Source organism: Strix uralensis, chromosome 20, assembly GCF_047716275.1.
Source record: "Strix uralensis isolate ZFMK-TIS-50842 chromosome 20, bStrUra1, whole genome shotgun sequence".
Classification (NCBI taxonomy): domain Eukaryota; kingdom Metazoa; phylum Chordata; class Aves; order Strigiformes; family Strigidae; genus Strix; species Strix uralensis.
Genome location: NC_133991.1, coordinates 4,583,409 through 4,611,068, shown reverse-complemented (window position 1 = coordinate 4,611,068; position 27,660 = coordinate 4,583,409). Strand labels below are relative to the sequence as shown.

The 27,660-nt window shown below is 45.2% G+C and overlaps 1 protein-coding gene across 5 annotated transcripts in view; it reads left to right on the top strand.

The window, feature by feature from the left end:
* CLIP2 (CAP-Gly domain containing linker protein 2) overlaps window positions 1–27,660 on the top strand; it is a 79,992-nt gene that overhangs the window by 41,134 nt on the left and 11,198 nt on the right. For 4 of the 5 annotated variants that reach the window (XM_074890551.1, XM_074890553.1, XM_074890550.1 and 1 more), the window contains exons 4-11: window positions 6,722–6,846; window positions 11,294–11,507; window positions 13,068–13,265; window positions 14,437–14,540; window positions 16,959–17,019; window positions 21,472–21,576; window positions 23,145–24,089; window positions 26,657–26,714. In XM_074890551.1, coding sequence (XP_074746652.1) covers window positions 6,722–6,846; window positions 11,294–11,507; window positions 13,068–13,265; window positions 14,437–14,540; window positions 16,959–17,019; window positions 21,472–21,576; window positions 23,145–24,089; window positions 26,657–26,714 — 1,810 coding nt within the window. The remainder of the gene's footprint in view (window positions 1–6,721; window positions 6,847–11,293; window positions 11,508–13,067; window positions 13,266–14,436; window positions 14,541–16,958; window positions 17,020–21,471; window positions 21,577–23,144; window positions 24,090–26,656; window positions 26,715–27,660) is intronic. The other variant, XM_074890554.1, reaches the window with a different exon arrangement.

Sequence of the window (27,660 nt, the reverse complement as noted above, 5' to 3'; positions counted from 1 at the left end):
ACAAGACTAAGGGCCAGGTTCTGTCCCAGTGGCTGATTGACTCTATTGCTGTGGAATGTGCCCTAGATACCCTTCAGACGGAATCTAGGTTTGTGATTTTGCTAGAACTTGTAGGTGGCCAAAACTAGAATAGATGCTGGAATAGCAGGAGCAGGGAGCAGTGCCTTGGCTGTCGGAGGGGCAGGACTGCCGTGGTGGGCTGGCTAGGCTGGTGGAATTAGATTCTGGGCTCCCCCTGAGCATGTGATTTTAATCATTTTCTGCTCTGTATGCTGTGAAGTGTTTTTGCCTGTGGTGTGTTACAACCTCTGGCTCCTGGCAAATGACAGAAAATTCTCATGAATAAACTAATCATGTCCTTTTCTTTAGCATCCCCCCTGCATGCCCCTGCCCCAGCCCTCTGCTCTGCCAGCCTGAAGCTGCAGAAAGTCTTTAACCACCTGAGTGAAAAACCATTTCCATTAGAAGCTCCCCAGCAAGGAGATCTGCAGCCTAAGCCCTTCTCTTTGGGCAGAGACGACTTGCCCTGCTGCTGTCAGCTCGCTTTGAGCTATTTCAGTGTCTGAGACTGAAGCTTTACTGCTGTAAAGGCATGTGAGGTGTTACGAAGGAAGGATTCATGCTCCTCATTTTCCTAGTTAACCATCAGAGCTCTCCCAGCTTGCTGGGGTCTTAGAGGTGCCGCGATGCTCTTGTATGGGCTTTACAGACAAAAAAAATCACAAGACTTATTTCCTTATTGCAAACCAGGCAGTAAAGAGAGAAGGATCCTATTCTGGAGGATACCAAGGTGATATTTTCAGGGAAGGTGTTTTTATTCCATTGCCTGCTTTCAGCTCAGTCCATAAGGAGACCAGCAATTGCTGTGTCATGACTGGAGAGTGTAGTGTACAGCAGAGCTCGAGACCTTGCATGGGAGTGTGGGAATGATGGATCTCCGCCCCTATGGAGGTTTGTGATGGGCAGTGGGAAGTCCAGTCTTCCAGTTATTTGCAGGATTCAAGAGACATCGAGGTGTCCTAGTCCAAGCTCTTTCCTTGCCATACAAGATTGTTGCCCTTGTGTGGTGTGAAATACACTGTGACTCCAGTTGTCACAGGAGCAAGTGTTCCCTGTCACTGCCATGAAACTAAGAGGAAATAAATAGCCAAAAGCAACTGTCCTACCCTGCTGCCACATTAACCCTTTGAGGCTCTTTGTGCTTGTACACACCCTCCTAAGCATTCATTTGGGCTGGTGCGTTGGCCAGTCCTTGTCTTCTGTGTGTAATATCTGTCATTAAATAGGAGTTGTAAGTGGCCTGTGGTGGAGCAAACTATATTATTAACATGGGCGGATTTTGTATCAGAGAGCGCCTCAGGAGGGGATGCTGTAATTCTAGGCTTTCCTCTTACACCACATCCCTAGGACGTTATTTTCTCACTGGTGCCTGGAAGATAAATGTGCACACATTTTGCATCAGCAGCGCTGTCGCTCGTCCCTGTGCAATGCTGACTTGTGCTGTGGGGATGGGAAGGCACAGAGATAAGTGGTTGGGTTAAAAGAAACTATAAAAATTCACGTAACTTCACATAGGGAGGACTGTCCTATAGTTCCTGGCTGTCTCTCTTCTCCCCTCACCCTAAAAGCCAGTTCTGGCATTCACAGATGATGTAGTGAGTATCTAGGCAGGTGAAACTGCTGATGGTCGGCTGCCACAAACATCCACTAAGTTGTATTCACAGACAAACCTGGCCACCAGCCAGATCTCCACCTTACCACCAGCCTGCTGAACGCTGTCCCTGGCAGTCAGCTGGGACACAGCCCCAGTAAGCGATAGCATGCATTTCCCATAGGTGTGCACATTTACCCCCTTGTACTTACAGATCGTTGTTTCATGGGATATGTAATGGCTGGACCCACACCCGCATGCTGCTGCAAAAAGCACCCTCTGTAAATCAAGTCTTGTACAATAATCTTCTGTCATCAGTGCTCGGAAGAGCTAAATTACGTGTAGTGGGAAAACACAGCTTCTACCTCGCTCAGTTTGGGCAGAAATAGGCTCCTTGTCTGGGTGGATGAGTGTAAGGGAAAAAAACCCCACTTTTTTCCCGAAGGGAAAGGATGGCCGCTTCTGTTTGCGTGCTGGATACAGTCTGCAGCTACAGCTCAGACCAGAGCGAGCAGCACTTGTCCAGTAAAAGTGAGCTCCAATTTCTTGGAGCTGGTATCATCCAGTAACAGTGTGGAGTTAGCTTATATGCAGCACGTTAAAAGTAGTTGAAGGTCCTCAGAGTAAAGAAAGTGTTCTGTGTCTGTCCCTTGCCCATGGTCCCCTTCCTCTCTCTCCTCACGGCTCCACCAGGACCCTGCATGAGGCCGGGGAGCCCTGCAGAGGAGCCATGCCAGCCTGCTGCACTTGAGCACTTACCGTTCCCTCCTCGACCCTTTGGTCAGCAGCACTGTCTTGTGGAAAAGCTTTGGAAAGCAGCTGAGAATAAATTTAGATGGGTAAATCAGAATTTTAAGCAGACAGCACAGACAGCATCATCTCAGTGGTTTCTGCCTGGGGATATTCTCAAGCAGGCATCTGCAGCCACTGCTGACCCCTGGCCTCAATGACACAACTTTATTTTTCTTTTCTTCCTCAGCATTATTGGAGTGTATTGCAAGCAGTGCATTGCCCGTAGGCCCTGGGTTGAGGACAGCTGTTAAGAGGTTCTTGCTGAGAGCAAGAAACTGCTGTGGGGCAAGCAGGGAGGACATACGGGGCAAGGAGCAAACTCAGGCTGGAGGGAGTCTGACTTGCAGCAGCCAGATTGAGATACGGCCTGTTGCTAATTTGATAAATTGTTTAAATGATATATTAGCAGCTCTGATGAAGACAGTGTCTGGAAGGATTAGCATCATTGTCTTTTCAGCCCTGGAACACTGGTCTGGATCCAATTTTGTCATTTTGATTAGGAAACCATAATAAAACATGATGTCAGTGATACTACAGTTAGCAGGGAGGGCATGTGGATGTCCTTCTTCAATGAGCGCACGTTACTCTTCTGACTCACCAGTTAGGATACAGACCTGTTAAATGTTCCTGGATTCATTTTGTTGTGAAGGTCAATCCCAGGACTGTCTCTTAAGACTATTGGAGATCTTTTGCTGAGGAAAGGCCTGGTCAGGAAGATGGTCCTTAGTCAAAGGCATGATAAAGGCATTGGAGCTGAGTCAGAACTTCTGTCTGGAGCTGAACTTCCCAAGAGATCAGAGGCGTGTGGCTCTGAGGCTGCTTGAATCCAGCTGAGGAGGGTGGGCCACCATGAGCTTGTTTAAAGTTAATCATAAGTGTTTTTACCTGAAGCAGAGAAACTTGGAACATTGATGCTGGTCAAAATACCCTCCAAAAGAAAAAAAATCCTGTATCACTATGTCAGTATTGTTTCTGGTTTTTGGAGCTTCAAGAAAGAGCTTTTTTTAGCTGCCTTTAGGTGCCTTTTTCAAAAATTACTATGACTAAAACCAATAAAACTTTACATGTTAAAATCCCATTCTCTTGGACATGAATAGCCTGAGTAACCATTTTGGTAAGGTAACTATTAAAGGCTTCTCAGAAAAGCTTTGGGAGTTTTGTTCACTTTTGATTGAAACTCGTCAACTACAAAAGCTGTGGCATATCTGAACTGCTGGGGTGTAGCTGAGCTCCCTGGCAGCCTTGTTAACTCCGTGCCGTCTCGTGCTTTAGCAGAGAGATGGGTTGCCCTGTCCAGTTTGTCTTTGCTTAACTCCGGACACTCGGCAAGTTGAAGGTGTGATTGTGGCTCTGATTAACGTGCCAGGCTGAGAGATGCAGACAAGATTTCCGTAGAGGAACTCATGACCGGGGGTGGCAGTGATGCTAATGGCAGGCTGAGCTGTTCATGGGATGGAAATCCTCTGCTCTCTGGCATGATGGTGGCAGCTGTGTTAGTGCAGTAGGAGCCAGCTGTGCTCGGCTGTCGCTTGTGCCTGGATTGTGGAGCATGGTATCAAAACTAGACATGGGCAGGAGCGGTGGCTGCGAGCTACCATGAGTTATGCCATGGAATTGCTACCCTCCCTGGCTTTCACAAGCTGCCTTTTGTCCTCCTTCCAAGGCAATACATCTGATTTATTTGAAGGGTCTGATAGAAACAAACGCTTCTGTTTTGATGAGACTATTTCGTGCACTGATACGACCTGCCAGCTGGCTTTTTCCAAAATGCATTATTTATTTTAGCAGCATTAGCAGATTATCAGGTCGGAATAAATCTGCATGTCTGAGTTGGATGAATTTTCTAGGCTCTCCGTCCACAGGAGTTTCTGTATGCCTGCCAAAAGATGGGGAGCTCAGCAAGAGGGTTGAGCGCTGGCATGTGAGTGTGACAGCCCGATATTGGCTCCTGACTGCACTGCCAGCCCTGTCAAGATGTGGGGAGCCCAGGCTGTCAGAGAGCAGATGTGTCCGTTCTGGCTTGGGGGAGAAGGTAATGCTGTATGGTGAGGGTGTATTTTATAGAAAAGATGGCAGAATCATTAATGCTTGAAAGAGAAAATAAAATACATTGCTCTGGAAGCAGAGAATCACATTGCTGTCTGGGGGATTGTTAGACCTGACCTGCACTGAGCATCTGCACTGATGTATGGCTTTTGGGTTGGAACATGACCTTTTCTCTGACTGCGCAGTTTTGGTACTGGCATAATGAGATAATGTGTGTATGAAGTCAATAGGGCTAGTTATTTTCCCTCCTGTTTGGAAACAGCTTTCTCAAAATAAGTAATATCTGTGGGGGTGTAACTGAGCCGTCCTATTGTTTATGTGGACGGAGGAGTGGATCCAGCATCCAGCAGATGCACCAGACTAGCACGGTAAGGGTTATGCTGATGCAAGGACCTCATCAGCTTAAGGTGTTTACGTAAGGCTCTGTGGGGTCAGGATCATTTGGCTTGGTAAAGGAAATGTGGCTCCATATCTGTAATTAAAACTCAATAAAAAAAAAATTGAGGGAGCACTGGTATGGCCCTATAAATGACATAAAGATGAATTACACCTATATTGAGCACTTGCAGCTACACTTACAGCTAAAGAAATGTATTAGAATGGCATTAAATCATTGCATTAATATTAAAAAGCTAAATCTGTATAAACTCAAATCTAAAAGGGGACTGCCATTTGACTGTGAATGATAGGTAAAGAATTTTACTGCAACTGCTCAAACCTGTAACTTGCCATGTACCTAATACTGAAATTGAATCATCTTTTTACTCCTGGACACAGTGTAGGACCAGAAAACTTTCTTGTGATACTTCTCCTGCTGGCAAATATTTTCCTCCTTCCTATAGCAAAGAGAACAACATCAACAAATCTTTTTCCGTAAGCAGCGCTTTGAATCCCTAGTGAGGGAAATTACAGAAGACTAACTCAAGCTTCGTGTTGTAGCGCAGCCTCCCTGGACTTGAGGTAGGACCCAGGCTTCAGAGCTGTGTTCTCTAGCCTGTTCAGGTGCAGTTATTTTTAGGCTGGGAAAACTTTCTCCTCTGCATAAGCAATTTTCAGAATTATTAGGTATTCAGAATTGGAAAATCTGTAACATCCCTACCCCAGAATACACAAAACTGAAGATTTCTGCATTTGACTATCGCTGTTTTTCTGTAGGAGAATATTAGTCTGATACCTGATTATGTAAAATTTAAGAAAATTAATAACTGCAAGTCATTCAAGATAAAGCTCCAAATTGAATTTTAAACTCATTTTTTTAAGCTTTCTTCCTTGAACCTAGGCTTTAGCAGAGATAGGCTAAAAACGGTTTAAATCATATGCTGATTTACTTGAAGCATGAACCTGTAGAACCACCCTCCTACTTTTCCATCTTTCTTTTCTCAGCACAAGTATCTAAGTAGGAGCTTCTAGTGCAGAGGCGGCTGCTGCTCTGTGAAATGTGCTCTCAGAGCAGTGATGAAAACACAAGTTTATACATTCCTGACTTATGCTCTCCTAGAGTCTACTCAGCACGCTGAAAGCTTTAAGTGTACATACAGGAGCAAAAGGTGTGATTTATTCTTATTTCTCCATGGAAAGAAAAAAATCTGTGCTAGTGGAAGCCTAGCAGTGAGATAAGACCCTTTCCCATGCAGCACACTAGTGCCATGAATTGATGTAGGATGTGTAGGTAAAAGCAGAGGGTTTTTTTTTCTGTACAAAACGCCTCTATTTTGAGAGGTTTGCTGGGAGGGCTGTTTGCTGTGTCCCAACAAACCCTGCGTGGGGACAAGCTGAAGAGTGATGAGTGCCTTCCTGGCTCAGCTTGTCCTTGCGTCCTGTCCCAGTGTGGCTCAGAACTGCTAAAAGAGCACAGGACCGAGACCCCCTTAGTGCAGATCTTGGTTCTTTACAGAAGGCAGGTATAAGCTGTGCTTGGAGGGCTTAAAGTCCTTCATGGCCTCACAAGTAACGTTGTGCAGGTAGTTGGCGCCTTGAAATACGTTTTTATTGTATTTGGTCTGACATCTTCCAGGCAGGCAGGTCCAAAAGTGTGAGTCTGTCGACCTGCTTGTATTTATTGGAGACATATTTTTAGAGCTAGGACAACTTGATATGAAAACTATCTGTTCTGGTTTGATTAGATCTGAAACAGAAAATACTGATTTCCCGTCCGTCCCCCCCATAACTGTCCTGGCCTTGTGGCCGTGCCAGTGCTGCCAGCTCTAACCCTCAGCATCTTTTCTCCGACAGGTTGGTGGGACGAAGACCGGCGTTGTACGCTACGTGGGAGAGACAGATTTTGCGAAAGGAGAGTGGTGTGGTGTGGAGCTGGATGAACCCCTGGGGAAGAACGACGGGGCGGTTGCTGGTACAAGGTACTGTGTGCTCTCAAACCCAGCCTGAGGCGTGTAGGGCCCTCCTAGGGCATGTACACACCTCCTAGGGCGGCTGGGGGCCAAATGCCATCTGGACCTGGGAGGAAGTGTTTGGTGGGACACTGTCAGCTGGGAGGAAGAGTCCAGGGTTGAGCCTTTTAGGCTTTGGGATAGCTTTGCAAGGGAGATCAATGGAAACCTCATCACTGGAGCTTTTTAGAGCAGGATCAGATAATGTCTGTGAAGTAGCCTGAGTGGCTTCAGGAAACAGGAGAGAGTAGGGAGAGAAGATAACTTATAGTGGTATTTAGTTTTTGCTAGAAATTGATTCTGTGAGTGCATTAGCTCTGCTTTCTACCACACAGTCCCTTCATAAACTTTCTTCTTACACTATATCTATAATCTTCCCTGCCAGAACTATAGAAGATAAAGATTTGACTCTTTTTATCTCTGCTTAATGTTATTTGTTCTGTTCTTTCTGGGGACAAATTTCCAGAGATCTGAAAAAATAATTGGTGGTCATTGTCTGTCCTTGTACTAATTCCGTAGTATGACAGCTGTCTGCTGATTGATCTTACCACCTCTGACTCCATAGGCACCTCCACTACTTTCTTTTCAAAAAAAGCCCTTGTTAGTAACTATAAAACTAGGCAGGGACATCTCACAGGCTTGCTGGGAAGCTGTTTCTGTTCATGTGGAAGTTAAGTAAGGGAATGACCCTCAGCCTCAGGTCTTGAGGTTGGCATTGTTCAAATCTGAGTTAGACAGCAGCACTTTGACCCTGCTTCAAATTCAGGTGGAACTGATTCCTTGTCTTTCACAAGTTCCTTCAGTGGGGAAAAACCGTTGATTTCTTGGAGCCTCTTAAGGGAATCTTGCATTAGAGGTGAGATTTAACTTTGAAATGGAGGAGCTGAGAGTCCCTCCCTTGTTAGATCTCAGGTTCTGTCATAATGGTTTCTTGTGTTGCCTCAGCCTTGTTTTGTCCGGGAGCCATGTGTTTTCATTTAAAATAAGAGAAACAGTGCCTTGTTCAATGTCAGGACAAGAAAGCAGTAAATGATTGGCAGCAGATGGCTGAGTTCCAGCCTATTCTTTAAAGAAAAGAACCAGGATCGTAGAGAATAATTCATGGAGTGAATCCAAGTCCCTGCTTTTTTTTATCATACACTACAAATTATCTCTAAGCTTAATCTTCAGGGTGCTCAGAAATGATTTATTGTCTCTGTGCATGTGGAAGGGCTGGAAAGCAGATGTGAGCGTAAGGGTGCTCTCTCTGCCTCTTGTCCTCACTCCTCTGTTGCTGTGTCTTGAAAATCCAACTTTTGGAAGTCATCTGCCTTCTGAAACTACTACGTCTTGGCTGAGGTATATGCCCTGTCTATAAGGCTTTTCCTTTGTTTCACGCTTTATCAAGAGCAGGAAAAATTGAGCTCCGCAGCGGGGAATGGGGACCAGGAGTGAATTAAGAGATTTGGATTAAACAGAGGAGACTGAGGGAAGTCCATAAGGCATCCCTGCCCCTTGCAACCAGGCTGATTTTGCAGATCTTCTGGCAATAATGGATACTAGCCGATACAGCAGTGGTACACGTGGACTCTTCAGCTGAAGGGTGCTCTGTCCACCAAGGATCTGGCTGTAAGTTTGCAGCATTGTCCCTGTTTGTCCTTTGAGCCTTCATCCAACCTTCCCACTTTCTTATAGCATGTGCTAATTTCATTGGTAGTGTTTTGGAGAAGCCAACATAGTAAAGCCAACTCCCTAGGTGCATGCAGGCGTCCCTCAGGCAGCCTTCCCCATGTTTGCCATGACCACACCAGATTCCTGATACTGCCCTGAGCTTGTCCTGCCAGAATCAGTCTGGGCAGATTGTCCAGGGCTCTGGAGTCTCTCTGCTTTGGTGGTTGTTGCCATCTAGTGAGCATCCGTGGCCTGGCTGCCCGAGACCAGCGCTTGCTGCCGTAGTGGCAGTCTGCTACGAGAGGGGAGTTGAGTCCAAAGAGCTGACTCTGAGATGGTGGAGGCTGGTGCGAGTGGGAGAGGCAACATGTGGGCAAGTGAGCGAGGACGTTGTCACCATCTTTGCTGCCATGGGCAACTCCAGTTGAGTTGATGGTGAATTGGCTGAAATTTGTGGAGGATCACTCTGATTCTCCTGCAGGTTCAGGAAGGGGCTCCAGGTCTGGACGTGTGTCAAGGGAAGGTTGAAGGGCCAGGGTTTCCCGAGCAGCTCGTGGCTCTCTGGAGGCTGCCTGCAGGCTGTGGTTCAGTAGCAGAGCCTGAGAGGACAGGACATCACTGCGGTGAGCCCTTCTCTGTACATCGGATGGGTGCTGCTGTGAGGCACTGAGGCTTGCTGCATCTGCTCTCCTGTCTGCACAGGAGACTAAAGAGATGTTGGTGTAGTTTTTTTGGTTTCTTATCCACAAAGCCAAGCAAGTTCCACTTACCTCTAGTATATTAACCTTTACCTTCTTATTTTACTGCTCTTCCTTCTCTGCCTCTGCTTCTGTTCTCTAGTGCTCTGCTCACTAAACTGCTCATACCTTGGCTTTCACATAGCCTGAAACATGTCAGCCTTAAATGATGATTTTTTTTTTATCTGTTTCAAAATTTCCTGTGCTGTTTCCCACCTGCAGTTTGCATTGCCATCACAACACCACTTTTCTTCCCCGCTTCTTTTCTGTAATATAAGTATAGAGCTCCTTAGCACTCAGTGAGAGCAGCTCTTGGTTTTCAAGCAGATATTTTTTTTTTTTTCTGCCAAGTGTTCTGGACCCAATTCCTGCTTCTGAACTATAAAACTTAATTGCAACCACTTCCAGTCTGGACTAGAAGCAAATGAGCAGACAGTGATGCGAGTTTGGACTTGCTAAAAGCTGTCAGGGGGCTTTTGAGGGGCTTAGCCTTTGGCATTGTTGTACAGCCACAAGTGCCAGTCTGTGCTTAGACCGGACAGACCTAGGGAAGGGGCTGTGCCATGCTCTTCGTCTGCCTGTGCCTACTGCAGTTTGAGAATATGATGCTGAGCCGGGCTTTGGCTGATTTGCAAGAGGTCAGACTGATTTTTTTTTTTTTTTTTTTTTTTTCCCTTGGGTCCCTACTCTGCAGCGAGGTCAGCCTGCGGTATGGCTGGTTTTCCAAACCCAAGGGCGTGTTGGCAGCAAGCAGAGGAGACTAAGTGATTTTGGGTTGTAGAGGGTTTTTTTAAAGATTGTTATAGAAATACTGGGCTTGAGCAGATGTTTGAAAACGAAACACTTTCTCATCTGGCTGGAGATCAGGCTGTTCTCTGGCCTCCCAAGCACACAGACACAGCCCTGTTGCTGCCAGCACTTTAAAATAAAAGGGAATTGGGGAAGCAGCTGCTCACATCTGGAGAGAAGGGACTTGTGCTAGCAAAGCTGGATTTGTGTCATTTATTCATTAGGACCTGTTTTTTATGTTAACATAGAACAGACTATTATATGGCCTAGTATTTAGTCCTAGCCTTGCTACGAAGCCTGTGAGAGTTCTTAAAGGAAACAGTTTTCTGTGTTGGCTACTCCCTTGAAACAAGGGAATGCAATACAGGGAGGTGATCTGGTTTTACTTGCTGCAGTGCAGCTGGCCAGCAACAGATAAACCCTGGCTTGAGCCGGTCGGCCCAAGCTCTGAAGGGGTTTCCAAGGTTTGACACTGTGGGTTTTGGCTCATTTGTATTCTGAAAGAGGGCTCCAGAGAGACATAATCATCAGGCTTACTGCAATTGTGGAGAGAGCTTGCACTGTAATTATCTGATCCTCCCTTTTTTATGCTTGCTTCTTTCTAGGTTTGTTTGCATGGGAACCAGTTCCTCTTTCTCTGCCACCCAGAGGAGATGGCACACACTGGAGTTTGCTGTAACAGTATTTTTAGCTTCAAAGTTAGGAGCTGCCATTTTCCCCTTCTGTTTTGGAAGGAAAGATTTTTACCCTATAGAACATTTATACAGAGCTGTGTGATTCAGATCTTTTTACTGGACACACTTTGCTACACGACTTTCTTGCAAAGCAGGGTAGAGAACACGTGCAGGTTTTGGGAAGGCTGGTTTGTTGGGAAGCTTGGTTTGTAAGGAAGGAGCGCGCATGCCCTCGCTGTGTTTATGTAGTGGGATCTTTGTGCTATCTAGGCTACCAGATGGATCTTTCCTGGCATCTCGTCATAGCACACAGCAACTAGTACATGACAACTATCTCGGGTTTTCCTGCTTAAGCCCCACAAGTGAAAACATGGAGATTGCCACTACTCTAGGTGGCAAGAAAGGAGAATAATCTAACCCCTTGCACACAGGAAAGAATGTCACAGCAAAGAACCAAGAGATGAACTGAGGGCTGGGGTTGTGTATTGCTTAGCAGTGCCATTCTGTGAGGCTTGGGTGAGATGGATGCTCTACCACTTCTGACTTGATGCATCTCCTGTATTACAGGTATTTTCAGTGCCCTCCCAAGTTTGGCCTCTTTGCTCCCATCCACAAGGTGATCCGGATCGGGTTCCCATCGACCAGCCCTGCCAAGGCAAAGAAGAGCAAACGAATGGCCATGGGAGTGTCTGCCTTAACCCACAGCCCCAGCAGCTCCTCCATCAGCTCTGTCAGCTCGGTAGCATCGTCTGTTGGGGGCAGGCCCAGCCGCAGCGGGCTGGTAAGTGGCTTTTTCTACAGACTGTGCAGCCTCAATCCACTTCTGTGACCCAGCTCTACAAAGTGGGAGGGTTGGGGTTTTGTTTTCAGCAGCTGCACTGGGGCAGCTGCTCCTTCACTCTCAGTGAGATGAGGGGAGTGGGGTGTGGGATACTGTTACCCACCTTACAAATAGGACTATCCATGGACACAAGAGTCATAACAGACACGGAGCAGTTGTGACCGCTAAAGAGCCTGAACTGCAATTTGCAATGGGAGGAATCTCAGCTCCACTGTCAAGTGGCTTGTATCAGAAATAGAGTGGCCAGCAGGGACAGGGAAGGGATCTTACCCCTTCCTCACTCGGTGCTGGTGAGGCCACACCTCGATTACTGTGTTCAGTTTTGGGCCCCTCACTACAAAAGAGACATTGAATGACTCGAGTGTGTCCAGAGAAGGGCAACGGAGCTGGTGCAGGGTCTGGAGCACAGGTCTGATGGGGAGCGGCTGAGGGAACTGGGGGGGTTTAGTCTGGAGAAGAGGAGGCTGAGGGGAGACCTCATGGCCCTCTACAACTCCCTGAAAGGAGGGTGCAGAGAGGGGGGATGAGTCTCTTGAACCAAGTAATAAGCGATAGAACAAGAGGGAATGGCCTCAAGCTGCGCCAGGGCAGGGTCAGACTGGCTCTTAGGAAGTATTTCTTTGCAGAAGGGGTTGTTGGGCGTTGGAATGGGCTGCCCAGGGCAGGGGGGAGTCCCCATCCCTGGAGGGGTTGAAGAGTCGGGTTGAGCCAGCGCTGAGGGATCTGGTGGAGTTGGGAACGGTCAGGGTGAGGTTAATGGTTGGACTGGATGATCTTCAAGGTCTTTTCCAACCTTGATGATTCTGTGAAGAGCAGGTTTTCTATAGGATCCCTGCAGAAAAATGCCATTGCTGTTTGTCCTGTGTGGTTGTGTAGCAGTGTGCTGCTGTATTGAACAGCTACGCAGAAGCTCCTACAATGACTGCATTTCCCTGTGGAGGGGTGACACTGTCCTGGATCACATGCCTTGTGCTTTGGCAGGTACTCAAGGCGGCGGACGCCAGAGCAGGCAGCAATATTATTAAAAGCCCTGCCTCTGCTGTAGTGTGTGCTGCATAGCACCTGCAGTCGTCTTGGCTGGGGATGAGGGTGCATGCCCATTACTGGGAGTGGGTCCAAGCAGCCCATACCAGTCTCCAGTTGAGATCAGCCCTCCTGGCTGAGCTCACTGTTTGGGTCTGCACCAGTGCAGGTCATCAATAAAATACGTCTAAGAAGGCAGACATCATAAACTTTCCTGACCCAGTTTGCACCCCACGTCCTGTCCTTTGGGAAATAGTCCTTTCATTGCAATGTGGAAGAGCTATTGGGCATGTGAGCAGTGTCCAAATGTTTTGCAGACTTGTTAACTCCACCTGTAGAGTCTAGAGCTGGAACTGCAGCTCTGTACAGCCTAATAATCTGCAGGTGAGCTGCATTCCAGATCTAACAGGGGACTTCAAGCTATTCTAGACTGGGCAGGACATAGCTTTATACCTGTCTCTTTTCAACTCTTTCTAGCTGACAGAGACCTCTTCTCGATATGCCCGAAAAATCTCTGGCACCACAGCTCTCCAGGAGGCACTGAAGGAGAAGCAGCAGCACATCGAACAGCTACTGGCAGAGCGTGACCTCGAGCGGGCTGAAGTTGCCAAAGCCACCAGCCACATCTGTGAGGTGGAGAAAGAGATTGCCATCATGAAGGCCCAACATGAGCAGGTAGGAGGTGACATGCACGGCTTTATCACTAGCACTCAAATATCTGGCATCCTCTGAAAGTTTCAAATCATAATGTTATCCCTCTATAGCTTCCTGATGTGAAACCTGGGCTCTGAATTCTGCCTTTTATGTGGAGACAGCTTCTTGCACGATGGGTTAAGCTGAGGCTCTTTCTCCACTCCTGCCAGTGTCACATGTGCTCTTTGCCCCAAGCCATGAGCAGAAAAAGGGCTGTGCCAGAAAAAAGACGGTAAATAGTTTGTGTCTGGTGGGTCAATATATTTGAATGCTGAAGTGCAAGTGGAGGGCAAACTTGTTCCCCTTAGCCACCCAATCTGACCTTGGCTGTGATTGTGTTGCAGTGGTTTTCTGGTACTATCAGATACTGCTGAGAACATCAGCTCAGTTCATATGTCACTGCTTTCCTGCCAGAGAGGATGTTTTTATCACATTAATGAAGTCAAGAGATCTGTAAGGAAAACAGGCTGATCATACTAGCTTTTTTTTTTTTTTGCACAAGCATTTGTACAAATTATATTTTATGCATTTAAATGCTTAAAAAGAGGAGTTATGTTTGTGCTATTTGTCAATAAGTGGCTCTCCAATGACTGCTGGTGCCCTAAATTCCTTGCTCATGTTTATAAACCCCGGTCTGCTACTAGGGAGCAGGGATGGCACTGTATATATTTATGTGGTGGGCTGCACCTGCCTGTCAAATGCAGGAGAAATTAGCAAATCAATTGCAAGCTGACATCATCCCTGTGTATAGTATTTTCCAGTAATTACCAGTAACAAATGAATTAACACAAGTCTGAAATGTCTTTCTTGCTTCATGACCAGGTCTGAATTGCACCTGGTAACCTCAGACCAGATTTTCAAAACTGTTCAAGCTTCAAGTTCTTAACTCTTAATCAGAGCTGGGTTCTCCAGAGGGTTCCATTCAGAGGGGCACTGAAGCATGGATCGAATTTACAGCTGCTGGAGACTGAGCAATTTTTTTTCTTTTTGATACCTACACACTGGGCTCTTTGGAAAACCTACCTTTTTACCATAGCATCCTCTGAACTAGATCATCAAAACATTCTCTTCCCTTGTTCTGATCCTTTTTTAAACAACTCTTGTACTTCAAACATTGTTAAATTTTGTGGCTTGGGCTCTTTTTTTGCTGCAGTATGTCACTGAGGCAGAAGGAAACCTCCAGCGAGCACGAGCCCTGGTGGATGGGATGCAGAAGGAGAAGATTGAGTTGTTGAACCAGCTGGAAGAGGAGAAGAGGTAAAACAGGAGTGGATGGGTGTGGAGGAGGGGAAGTCATGGGGGAGATGAGGCTCTTGTCTGAGAACATCATTCACTGGATCTAAGGAGAAGAAAGCGACTGAGAGAGTCATCTTTGGATGTCTCCCAGTACTTCAGATATGCTGTGTTCTGCTCTCCTGGCCACTGTGGTTTGCCTGCATGTAGGGAAGGGGTGTGCTGCTTAAGTTAACGGGAAGTTTAGAAGTGTTTTCCTTCAGTTGCACATCTGATGGGACTCTTGGCTAGGGTTGGGCACCCAGTACTGTGACTGCCCCCTTTTGCTGACAAACTGCTGCTAATCACAACTGGACAGTGAAGTATTTCCAATTAGTCTTGTACATTCCTATGTCTTACAGCTCCTAGAGGAGACTCAATGCTATTATCGTTCAGTGGGTTTGCAATGAGCTAATTTTTGTGACGTGAGCAGTCTCAGGTTTTTTGAATACACTCAGCTGAACCTGTCCTGCTGTTGCAATGCAACTGAAAGGCAGAAGACAACCAGCCAGCCAGGGCAGCTCATACTTGGGATAGGGGCAGCTCCGTTTTGTTGCCAAAATGAGTTTCATGATTTGACATGCTTTCCTGCCAATTGCATGTGGCACTTTTTAAGAAAAAGACACCATCAGCTTCTAGTCCTGATTAGGACTCAGTGCTGGCACTTTTGTGATGACCCCGATAAATATTTGACAGGCTGCTTGCATGTCCAGGAGCATTTGACCATGGCAAATGTTGCACTGACAGTACAGTGGTGGCCAACAGTTGATCTACCGCTGCCAGTATAAGGCCAAATAGTCTTGGTCTCCTGTGGGGCAGTGAAGTTATTGAGAGTTTTCAGTTACCTGCCCTGTTGTTCAGTTCCTGACACAAAGCAGGGAGAAGCAGCATTATTTGCCTGAAGGAACGGAGGGCTCCAGTAATATCAGTTACTCTGAGATTCAGTACCCTGACCAAACTCAGCCGTGTCACTGTGTAAAATGGAATTACTCAGTAAAGGTGGGATTAACTCATGGCAGGGGTGTGGACAGTGAAAAAGCCTTGCCTTCAGACGTTGGCTAAGGAAATCGTATAAAATAACAGTACTGGATAAGAAACAGAACTGTGCAGGCTGGGCCATCCCAGACCCCTAACCTTTCTCTACAACCTGGCTTTGCTAAAGACCCACTTCTTTCCACTCTATTTGTGATGTGCTCATCTCTAAGGACGTTCCTTCTGAGGAAGGGAAGTCAAACTGGAGTACAGCCTTACTATAGTGTGATTCATCATCTCCCCACATCCCACAGGCCCCATCCATGTAGATATGATGATGCATACATTTCCTTTCTGGATAAAAGTGAAGATCTGCTTGTCATTCTTGGAGTCCAATTGCTCCATATATATAATTAAACTCCTTCGGTGGGAATAGAAAGACATTTCTGTGTATTAAGTAACTGAAAACAGTGTTGATTTCAATTGAATGATGTCTCTCCTGAGAACGAATTGTTCTTTCGTGCACAAGTCTCCCCGCTCTCCTGGTAGGCAGCTCACTTTCCCAGCTCCAGGAGGCCCTTTAACCCAAGACAGCTGAGTTCTTTCCTAAATATCAACAGATGCCTGCTCTAATTAGAGGAGGTTTAGACAAGGAAGCTTGTTTATGAAGTTAGATATGTACATTCACAGCTATTTTTATCTGTAATGGAATCAGAGTCCATGCATCTGGCTACCAGCTCAACATCCTCATTATTGCCTTTTTTAAAATCAGTAAAGAGAACAAAGAAGACTGAGTTTACCAGAAAATTGAATTATTTTTTATCGTTACTGGATTTCCTCTTCAGACTTTGCAAAAGAGTCCTAGGCACGTCTGCGTTTGTGCATGTGGTTTTATATGCATTTATGTATGACTGGCCTATACAATCTCTGGTGAAGGCTTTTCTGGCAGGGTAACTCACCATTTCCATGTTGTGGAAAACATTAAGCATTGCCCACCCTCTGCCAAGGAGCAGAGGTTCTGATTCCCTTGGAATATTTTGTATGGACCCTGTGCATTTGGCACAGGAATTGCCCAGTGCTCGGCTGCAGGATAACTACATCTAAGTAACCCAGTGAAACCTGAGTGTGATTTTCATGTTTTCAGGACCCCAGTGTCAGTGAACAGTAGTTGTGCTTGCTGAGAGGTGGTACAGCAGAAACAGCATGTCTGTGAGCGTGTACCTTGCATGAAGACAAATGTTTGCTATGTGGAAAGTTTGCTTATTAACTGTCTTGCTGTTTATCTTCTGCTGAGCTGTTTGTATACAAAGGTTGTCTGTATCCCTCTCAGGCATCAGTTGTGCAGGGAGGGGCCATGTGCAGTGGCTGCTTAGAACTGGGATGCTGATCTGGGTGTTTTTCATTGCTATTTGTGTCTCTTCCCCTCCCCAGGAAAGTGGAGGACTTGCAGTTCCGTGTGGAGGAAGAATCCATCACGAAGGGGGATCTGGAGGTAATTCCTAACACCCTTACCAAAATGTGGGGTTAAAACCTGGAAGTGCATGTGGGGCCTCACTTGAGTAATTTCTGCCACCTTTTGCTCAACTCTAAACAATACTTCATCTTTACTGATGGCTTTGGACCTGCTGTGAACACAAGGGTATAAACTGTGAAGATTATTCTTTGGTACGTTGCCCAATGACTAATAATGCTAGGGGCTGCCTAGAATTAATCACGCGTAGCCAGCCTGGCTTTAAATGTTGCCATGAGTTGCCAAGCCATGTTAAAATCTCACTGAATGCATTTCAACTTAGGTTTTTCCCCTGTAGAAATGAACTGACTGCTCAGTCACTGTCCCTGCAGTGTCCTGCTATTGGCAGCTAATGGGCATGCACAATCTCCCTGTCAGATGCTGTTCTGTTCCAGCTGAAATGCCGTGTATCGTTTGACCTGTGGTAGCCTTGTGTGGAGTCCTCTGCCTGCCAGCGTGGGGGTTGACACTAGGATACCCTTTCAGCTGGAAGGGCTGTTGCTCAGTGCTGTTGCAGTGAACATTATGCAAACTGGAAGTGGTGTTGGGAGCTTGCCCTTGAGTGGGAGGCTTTTCTGTGGGGGAAAAAAAGGAAAAGAAAATATTTCTGTGAAAGCAAGGCTCTGCTCTAGATGTGTAAATTAAGGGACTTTCCCTTATCTTTAGCTTGAGTGCTAGGTTAATAACAGCCAGAAATGTCAAGGGACTTGCTCCTGTGCTTTACTGTTGGTCATATCAGTAAAAGCCCAGGAAAATGGGAAAACTAGGCAATGGCATAAACCTCTCCTCTTTATCCAGAAGCTGAGTAATGTGTTAGGGTATAAATCATCAATGCACTGATAGTGGACCTTTGCTAAAGGACAGCAAGTGCAGTTTCTGCATAGTGTGTGGGTGCAAAATCAGGTTTCTATTGATTCCTGAGCTTAGATAATAGGTTTCCCTTTAGTGCTTTAGAGAAGGGTGGCTGATCATCCCTCATTCCCTTTGAGAGCAGCAAATTGTCCCTATGTAAGCTTTAAGTGTTTAAGCCTGGCTGTGTAATAATGGCAATGGGACCAGGGCTAGCTAGCAGGTATATTTAGATAGATTTTTTTTTTTTAAAAAGCTACTCCACTTTAGCAAGATGATAAGCTGCTGTGACATAAATGCTCCTATGACTGCAGGCCCCAAACTGAGGATAGATCTGATTTTCACTTGGGCTGGGAAGGAGCTGCTTTGCAATGGGAATGTGGCCAAGCTTCTTGCGTGCTACCAGGGTCCCATCCTCACTTCCATGTTCTTCTGTACCGAAGAACAAATAACTTCTTAGGAAAGAGTCATGGAGCAGCTTGGTTTCCTGTGATCCAGAGAACTGGGATGTTCCCGATGAGTCCAACACCAGTGACATCGCAGGCACTGACAGAGGGCTTGGCTGTGGTCAGCTTTTGTGTTCTGTCCTGCCAAATTTGGGTGCTCAGACTTGAATGATTGACCCACTGGAGTTAATTCTCACCTTCCTGCTTTGTTGTGGAGACAGACAGGATTTCCAGAAGCAAGTAATTCACTTAAAGAAAAAAATCTCTTACTGGAAATCAGGGGGATAAGTGCTCTTTCATGTTGCAGTGTGTTTCCTGGGAAATGGTTGTTTGGGATACTCTTCATGTAAAAATCATAACAAAGTCAACCAGTGGCTGCTAGCACAGCCCTTCGCATCCCTAGCCAGAGCTGCAGTAACCACCCAAATACCAAAAGCAAAACCCAGTGACAGTTGTCTCCCCTCCTCTGGTCTTGTAGTCCTCTTACACAAGCAGCCCTCTTCTGAGTAGAACGATAAAGACAAATCTCTCAGAGGAGAATGTTTATCGTGTACTTAACGGCCAGTAACAGACATGATGGTAAGAAACAATTCTCTCTGCTGTGTTCCCTGGATGTAGTGCTTCTGCTGAAGGTTAGGCTAAATCCCATGGTATTTCTCACAATAGTATGTAGGTTTTGAACAAATCCAGGACTCTCGGGTGCTGAGTGTGGCAGGCAGCATCCCTAGAAGCTCTTTGACCAAAGAAATCAAATGTGCCTGAAATCCAGACATATGGATTGAGTTTTTGCACCTCTGATAAAGAAGGAGCTGTGGATTTAGTCTTGAAATGTAGCTATGAATTCAGCCTATTTTTGATCCTGGTTGGCAATGTTGATGCTGTAGTACTTTGGAAGGTGAAAAGCAACTGCAGGAAAACAAAACCTTTTAAGAAAGGCTTTTTATGGTGGAAGACCATGGTTTGTAGGAAGTATTAACCTCTTCAAGGATTATCTCATGCTTATCTCCTGGAACCTGCATCTTGCCTTGAACACCCGTTGGAAGTCAGTTTGTAATTTGTGAATATTAATTTAAGGCTAATAACTAGAAGTAAGACTGAAATTCAGATCTGAACTTCCTCAAAGTGCAGAAAAATTTTGGATTTGAGGCTCTGAGTCATATTGGCTAGGCAAATCAATTTGCATGAAATAAGAAATAATACAGGATTTGATGCAAATCTAAAATTTAAGGACTATAGAACAGTTGATCTAAATTTCTTCCCTGATTATTTTTCTCTTCTATTTTCATGTGTTTTTCCAGACTTGGAAAATAGCAGGATTATTAGATACTGAGCAAGAATATCAGATGGACTACAATAGTTTGGCTGGGAACTTGAATGTCAACCTCAGGAGTCTTGAGAGAGTTTCTTTGGGAGGTTCACAGATTAGTTTTGTAATAGGTCAGCATCTTTAGGTAGCCAAACTCTGACGTGCTGCCAGCAGTTAAGGTAATGGCAAAAGTTTGTGTTGCTGAAGCTTCACTCGGGGATTTTGAGCTAGTGTAAATTGAGGAACATTCATTGGTATCAGTGGGATAATTATCCCTGTAAATAAAATCAAGCCTGGAGCTCTGTCTTGAAATGTGAGTCTGAGCTTTGCAGAGAGCGGGAGAAGCCACTCAGTACAAAATTAATTTTTTTTTTTTATTTTTCTTACTAGGATGCATTCAGCCAACTTTTGCACTTAAGTGATATTATTTGGGGGGTTTGGTAATGTTTGGGTTCTTGAGATCGCATCTTTTTTTCCTCCTTCAGGGGTCAAATAGACCACATAAAATATGGAGTAGACTGAATATATCTGGCAGTTGAGATCTTGACCATCTGTGAATACATGTATAATACCTTTCAAGCCATAAGAGAAAACATGGATTTTTACAAACTTCAGTTTCCATTGTTTGTATGCAACTAACCAAAACTTCCTTTATTGTAGGAAAGGGCAGGAAATCCTTAAAACTGGTTCCAATAGAAAGAGGGGGAAGCAAATAATTATATGGAAAACAAAGGGCAGAAAATGGGGGTAAAAAATGGTTCTGATCAGGTTTGTTTGCTTTTTGGTAGGTCCAGTTTAATTCAAAGGAAAAATGTTGGTTTTGTAAGCTGAAAAAAAAATGGGAAGGCCAGAGTCTGCATGCATTTTTCCCATACTGCCTCTTCTCTTTTATTTATGGGAAATTTTACATGATATTACAGTGGTTGTTATGGAGTCCTGAGGTTTGCCACCAGGTGCGGTTATATGGTACTTCTGCTTTAAAAGTGAAGGGCACTGAAGCAATGCCTTGAAGTCAGTGCTCCTGGATTTGAGCTGGTTACATAAACTTCTTTCACTTAGTTTAATCATCTGTCTGAAAAATGAAAAAAGCAAAACCAAACCAGTCCTGTTTTCTTGCGTACAAGGCTATCAAGAGTTTTAGTGTGAAAAAATCACTTTGAAATTCATAGCAGCCCTGTTCAAACCTGTTTACTGGTTTAAATCAAACTGATTTATATAATGGTTTGGTATCTAAATTTCCTCTGGTTTGCTTTCAGTGCAGTGTATTTTGGTTTTAGCAACATGCTCTATACAGTATGACCTGCTTTTTTTCCCACTTAGGGCAGGTTTCAAGCTGTCTTCGGAGCAAAAACGGATGAGAACTTCTGACTCTTTTCAATATACCTTGTGATTCTTCTTGAGGAGGGATGTGGAGAATCATTGCAAGGTCTTTGCATTCTCTTACATGGTGCAAGGATCTTGTACTGGTGGTCTGCAGCAGCAGGAGCTTTGCTTTTTAAGAAGTGTCTTCAGTATAGTCTTGATGCAGGAAAGCACTGAAGCAGCTTTCTAATGCAGGGGGATGTTTTCCCAAATTCCATTTTCTTGTGAATAGCCACTACGAGTACCATGTAAAATCCCGTAGTGACCATTTTCTGTTCGGTTGGATTTTTTCCTGCTTGTTTGGATCTTTATTCTCCTCCTGTTGTGAACTGCCTTTCCTTGTCTTGTACACTGAAGATGATGTTGCAGCCTTCTCTTTCCCTCTTTCTCTCTCTTTCTCTCTCTTTCTCTCTCTCTCTCCCTTCCCCTTCTCCCATCTCCACTGTTCTTTTTTTCCCTATGTATGACCAGACTCAGACGCAGTTGGAGCATGCCCGAATACGGGAGCTCGAGCAGAGCCTGCTGTTTGAGAAGGCACAGGCTGAAAAACTCCTCAGAGAATTAGAGGACTCCAGGGTAATCGACCCCCACTTGCCCTGCCTGCAGAACAGTGCGCTTACCCCCTGCGTTGATGCTCGTGACACCTTGCTTTGGGTTTCTTTTAGTTTTTGTGGGGTTGATTGATTTTGGCTTGAATGAGGCTTCCCCAATTTTTTTTGTTTGGATTTTATTTGCTCTCTCTCCTGGAAATAGTAGTACGATATAATTTCTAGCTTTGCTTCTTGTGTGGGGACTTGTTTCTCAGATTGAGTTTGCTTCTCTGCCCCATGTCACCATTTGACACATGAGCTCTTCACAATTCATCTTTCAATTAACATGCCCGAATAATATCTGCACCGTGCACAATTCATTCTGCCTTGAGGCTCCCCCAGGCTGTAATAGGAAATAACATTGCAATCAGCATTCCCTTTGCCCCTCCTCCAGTTGCGGGAGCTGACGTCTGAAATGGAAGATACTGGTGAGTGCAGGTGGAGCAGTTCTGATCCATGGCCATGCCTGCAACGGGACAGGCTGCCCAGATGAACAGCGTACTGGATCCTAAAAGCAGCCAGGTGTGGAAAGGGCTTTTTCATGCTGATGTGGTGTGGGAAGCAGCAAACTTGCTACAGTGAGCTTGCTTCTCACCAGTGGGTTTTAGAACTGTAGAAAACACAAACGTGAGGTTCTCAAAAAGGGCTAAATGGTCTGAATGCCCCTGTGCCCATCTGAAATAAAATCCACCCAGCCTCCGGGGCTGATGGTTAATGGGGAAAATGACAATTGAAATGAAATGGAATTGATCACTTGTGTTTTGGCTTGGTTTTCTTGCTTCTTCTGCATTTTTCTAATATCTCATCTAGTCAAAGCTCTTCTTCTCCATCCATAGCTGCAGCACCCTGAACTCCCTGTGAGTAGCAGGTAGTTCAGCCCTGTTAGGTTACATTCAGATCGTAAGACATTGATCCATAGCCCTTATGCTCAACGTTAACCATGGCCAGATTTATTGTTCTGCATCCTCTAGCCTTCTATGTTATTTTTACTTTGCTAATAAACTCTAACATGTACTCATGTGTAAAAATCCCTTTTCCTTTTTACACCAGGGTAAACAAATTATGATGCAGAAGAGAGGTCTGTAGGCTGAGGATTGCTGAGCAATAAAGGAAACATGATATGCTTAACGCTGGTTTCAATGCTTGTGATATTCCTGCATGTGCAGTCACATTTCCTCTGTGCATCATCTGGCAAGATGCCTAGTCTAGAAATATAATGCCCTTTCAGGACATTATTTTTCGTAAACCACTATTGCTCTCTAGCCAATTTCAAGGGTTGTTTTAAAGATGTGTGTTTTTCTGTGGAAAACAAGAGGTTCATATTAGAAAAAACAAATTGCAATTGGCACAAAGACATAACTGCTAGAGTTATCGGAGATGGTTACCCTGGTGCAAAACTGTACTCAGACTGGAAGGTGCTGGGTATTCTTTTCCTATTTACTTGAACTTTGACTAATGTACTTTGGATTTACTTCCACTGGAGCACACTTACTAAAAGGAAGGCTGCAGCGATGAGCGGTGGGGACTGACTTTGTCTTCTCTGTCATGTTGCAGTTAACCACGGTAGCAGAGAAGTCCAGAATCCTGCAGCTGGAGGAGGAGCTGAGCCTCAGGCGCAGCGAGGTGGATGAGCTTCGGCAGTGCCTCAGGAGCTCTCACCAAGCAGAGACCCCTGAGCATAACCTCGGCTTGCAGTCAGAGGCTCTTCGACTACGAGATCAGCTGCTGTCTGCCAACAAGGAGCATCAGAAGGAAAGCAGCCAGCTAAAGGAGAAGTATGAGAAGACTTTAAAGAAGTACCAGCAGGAGATGGAGAAGCTGAAATCTGTCAATGAGAAGTACTCACAGGAAATCGTTGACCTGAAGCATAAAGTTCAGCAAGCCACTAATGAGAACATGGGGCTCATGGACAACTGGAAGTCCAAGTTGGACACGTTGGCTTCTGACCACCAGAAGTCTCTGGAGGACCTGAAAGCCACGTTGAACACAGGCCCCGACACCCAGCACAAGGAGATCGTGGAACTGAAGGCAGTGGTGGAGAGTATAAAGATGGAGCACCAGCTTGAGTTGGAGAACCTGAAAGCAAAGCATGACATTGAGACGGCTGTTCATATAAAGGAGAAAGAGAGTCTCAAACTGAAGTTGCAGGAGGCTGTGGATGAAGTGGAAAAAAGCAACAGCAACTGGAAAATGCAACTGGAAACCAAAAGCAATCAGCACCTTCTTGAGCTCCAAGATGTGAAGGACAAATGTCGAGATGCTGAGCTGAGGGTGCATGAACTGGAGAAACTTCATGGTGAATATAAAGATCAGACACAAGCGATAGCTTTCTTGAAAGAGCAGATTTCTTTGGCTGAGAAGAAGATGTTGGACTATGAAACGTTACAGAAAGCAGAAGCCCAGAGCAAACAGGAGATCCACAGATTGCAGGAAAAAGTGCTTGTCTTAGAGAACCAGCTGCACTCCATGGAAGCCCTGCATCCTTCTCAGCATGCAAATGTATGACTTCTGGGTCGTTTTGCTTGTTTATCATCACTGTTAGTAACCCTTCCTAGGAGTAGCCCTCAGCTGCTACCTTGTGCAGTTTTCTGAGGCTTTTATGCCTCAAAGTATCTGGATGTTTTTACCTTCCATTGATAGTGCTTTTTCTGCACTGCATCTCCATGCTGAAGGTGTCTTCCCACACTTGAAAGCCAGTGCAGTGGCACAATTAGAAGAAATAAGAGTCAAGAGAAGCAAGTGGGCCACATCTGGGCTTGAAGGCACATGAGAGCTGTGGCAGCAGAATAGAGCTATTGTGGTTTGTTAGGGGTGGGCTCTCATCCTGAGCAAGCAGCATCCTTAGCTGAAAAAGCATCATTTCTACAATACAGCTGTTCTCCTCCAAGGAGCTGCAGCAGCCTTAGTGTATTACTGAGAAGGCCCTTTAGGGGTAGGTGGAGGACAGGGTGGAAGAAGAGTCATTGCCTGTGCTGAGACAGAGTGCATAGCTTGCTCAGCACATGGAGTGTGCTCTGAGAGCCTCAGTTAGGGGGCTGAGCTGGTGGGGCTGGGTGGGAGGTGTGTGACAGCAATGTGGCAGAGGCAGCTGGGGAGGCTTTGCAGCATATACAGGAGACAGGGAAATGTTGACTTTAAAGATTATAGTGGAAGAGCTGCTAGCAAGGGTCAGGATGGCACCAGGCTGGGGAAATAAAATGCGTGATTGAACATGAGTCCTGAGCCTCCCAGTGAAGTCTAGAATAAGAGCAGTAGTAATATGAAGAGGTCAGTTTTCTGTGGCCTTCGTGTCTTTAAGTCATCCTCCTTTTTTTTACTATTTGCCACGGGATGCCATCCTCCCTTTGTGCATGGCACAGGGACATGGGGCTGGCTTTGCACTAGAGTGAGGGAGGGAGATTGCTACTCATGGCTCTAGGCTGGACCCCTGTTTGTGTTGGGTTTTTGCTCATTTCTCATGCAAAATCCAAACTTACAACTTGTCCCTGGGGGATGCAGAAAATGAAAATAAGCTGTGAAATGTGCACGTTTTAAGAATACTCATCGTTAGCGATGTAGTCACTGTTCCAGGCTAACTTGGCTCAGTGAAGTGAATACAACGTCTGTGTTTAATTTGCCAATGTGAACAGCCTCACTGATATCGATCGCACCTCTAGGCAGCAAAGTCAAGCCCATGAATTGCTGTTGGCCAAGCCAGAGCTTCATGCCTGCAAAAATGCACACTGAACTGGACAGGAGAGGCAAAAGCCCAAGGAGGAATCTACACCGTTAATGGTGTTTCAAGGGTTGCTCAACATGTTTCATCTACTACAGACAGTCTGTACACCCAGGACCCTGGAAGAATTGGGTTGTTATTACAACATGTCACATGTTATAGCCAATATTCAAACAGGAATGAATGTAAAAGAAGCTGGAGGCTTGTTCCAGAGCCCTTTAGATAAATTAGAGGGCTCTGGGGGATATTGATACTGGATTAGAACCAGGGAGTCTCAAAATAATTATTTTAACTATCTGTGGATTAAAATCAGAAAGATGTGAGACAAAATGCATGGGTGAAAGTCTTTGAGTATCACAGAGCAAACTATTTTTAAACGTGACTGCAGTATTAACTATCCAAATATTTTAAACAAACAAACCTGTCTTGTGACCATTGTTCCTAGACCTTCAAGTGAGAACCACAACTGAGCTTCCAAAGAGCAGTTAAAAATAGTCTTTTCATACCAAAAGTACATCAGGCAGTGTATTTTCCCTCTGGGTGTGCTCCTGCTTCTGTGAGACGTATCCTGCAGCCCACTCAAGCTCTTGGGGACTGACATGGGGGCTTTCAGCCGTGGTGGCCACAGCAACTGCTTGATCTGGGGCATGTGCTGAGGTCCCACTGAAGGCTGCTGGATGTGAAGAGGCTTGAAGGGCTGAATTTTGGCCTCTGCAATGGAAAGTCTGGCTACGAGCTCTGGTTTTTCATTGCAGTATAGACAAAAGAGGATGGGGAAAAGGTAGAATCCTCTCTATGGACCAGCATTTGCTTTTTATTATTTTTATTAATGTATTCATTCTCTAGTAATATTTTATTAATGTTTATTACTGTTTTTATAACTTTGAGCAGTTAGATTCTTCAGAAGTTGAGGAACATGTTGTCTGATAGGTCTCAAGCTGAATGCTAAAGAGCATTTGCAAGTGAGTATTTGCCATGATTAACCACAAAAAACTGGTCCAAAGGAGAGCAGCTCTTCCATCGCTCTGCCCAAACCCTGAGTGTGTGAAAGCTGGAACCAGAGCTTGTGGGGAAAGCCTGATCTCTCTTCCCTCCTGGGTGAATCTCGCTGTTGTGCACAGGTGCCTGTTGTGTGTGGGCACTCTCAGATGGTACTAGTTAGCCTTCAGTAGTACCCAGCTGTAGAAGTGGCCCTCAAAAGCCTTTGTTTCCCTCTCGGGAAGGATGTAAAACATCATAACTTGGGCACTGGATACACTTCTGCTTTGAATGGGGCTTTATAGTTGTTAACTTTGCTTTGAATCTTTGGGTAAAGGGTTGTTTTACATAGCATATTTTACATTTATTTCAGATGATTGAAACTAACGATATTTCAGAAGAAAAGATAAAGATGAAGCAGACTATGGAAGGTATAAAATTTTATCGTTTTTTCCTGGAACACCCTGGTCTAGTGACTCATCTGCCTTCCCTTCCTCTAACTTTCTGCTCTTGCAGGGAGGGCTGTGTGGAAGGGCTTAGGAAGCCGTTTCATCTCTCAGATTTTGCTGGATGGCATTTATTATATGGCTTTTTTTTTACTTCTAATCTGACTGAGTGTATGCAGGGGTGGATGTTTTTACTTGTGACACGCTCACCATGCAGATGGTGCATGTTGGAGACAGATCTGGGGAAATGGGCGCACTTCCATCCCATCACTAATTTTTACAGCAGGTAAAATCCAGACATTAAATGTAATTTGTTCATAGGAGAGGACTACTAACAGTAGATATTAATGTAACTGGCTTAAAACAATGGGGGTTACTTTCTTATTATTAAGATTACTATAAATCAAATCCATCCTTTTAACAAAACATAGAATTTATGCACTTGGAAAACTTGTTTAAAGTATCTTTGAAACTGAATTGTACTCAGTCTCCCTCATAAAGAGGGTAAAATGTAATCCCTAGTCTGAGAAACAGCAGACCTGGCAAGATTAGAGCTGGATGGCCTAGGTGGTCTCTCTCACATCACGGTGTGTGGCATACGCTTTTGGGTGTCTGAAGGATTCAGGGCAGTTCCAAGATACTGAAGGTGCTTCCAGATCACATCTTCCCTTGCTTATTCCCAGGAAACTCATACTTCCTCATTCTTCCTTCAGGTTTTTTTTTTTCAGCAGAAAACATTATCAGTGTAGATCACAAAGGGGATCTCTAAGTAACGTGCCACCTCCCTTTCTGAATGGCATTTGGCTTATGGTGGCATAGTTTTTTCTCAGTTATTCACCTCTGAGGAGTCTGTTCTCTGCAAAGCCCTTGTTAAAGTCCTGCTGAGACGTAGCAGCCTAAACAGAGGTTACTGAGGACTTTTACTGGCTTA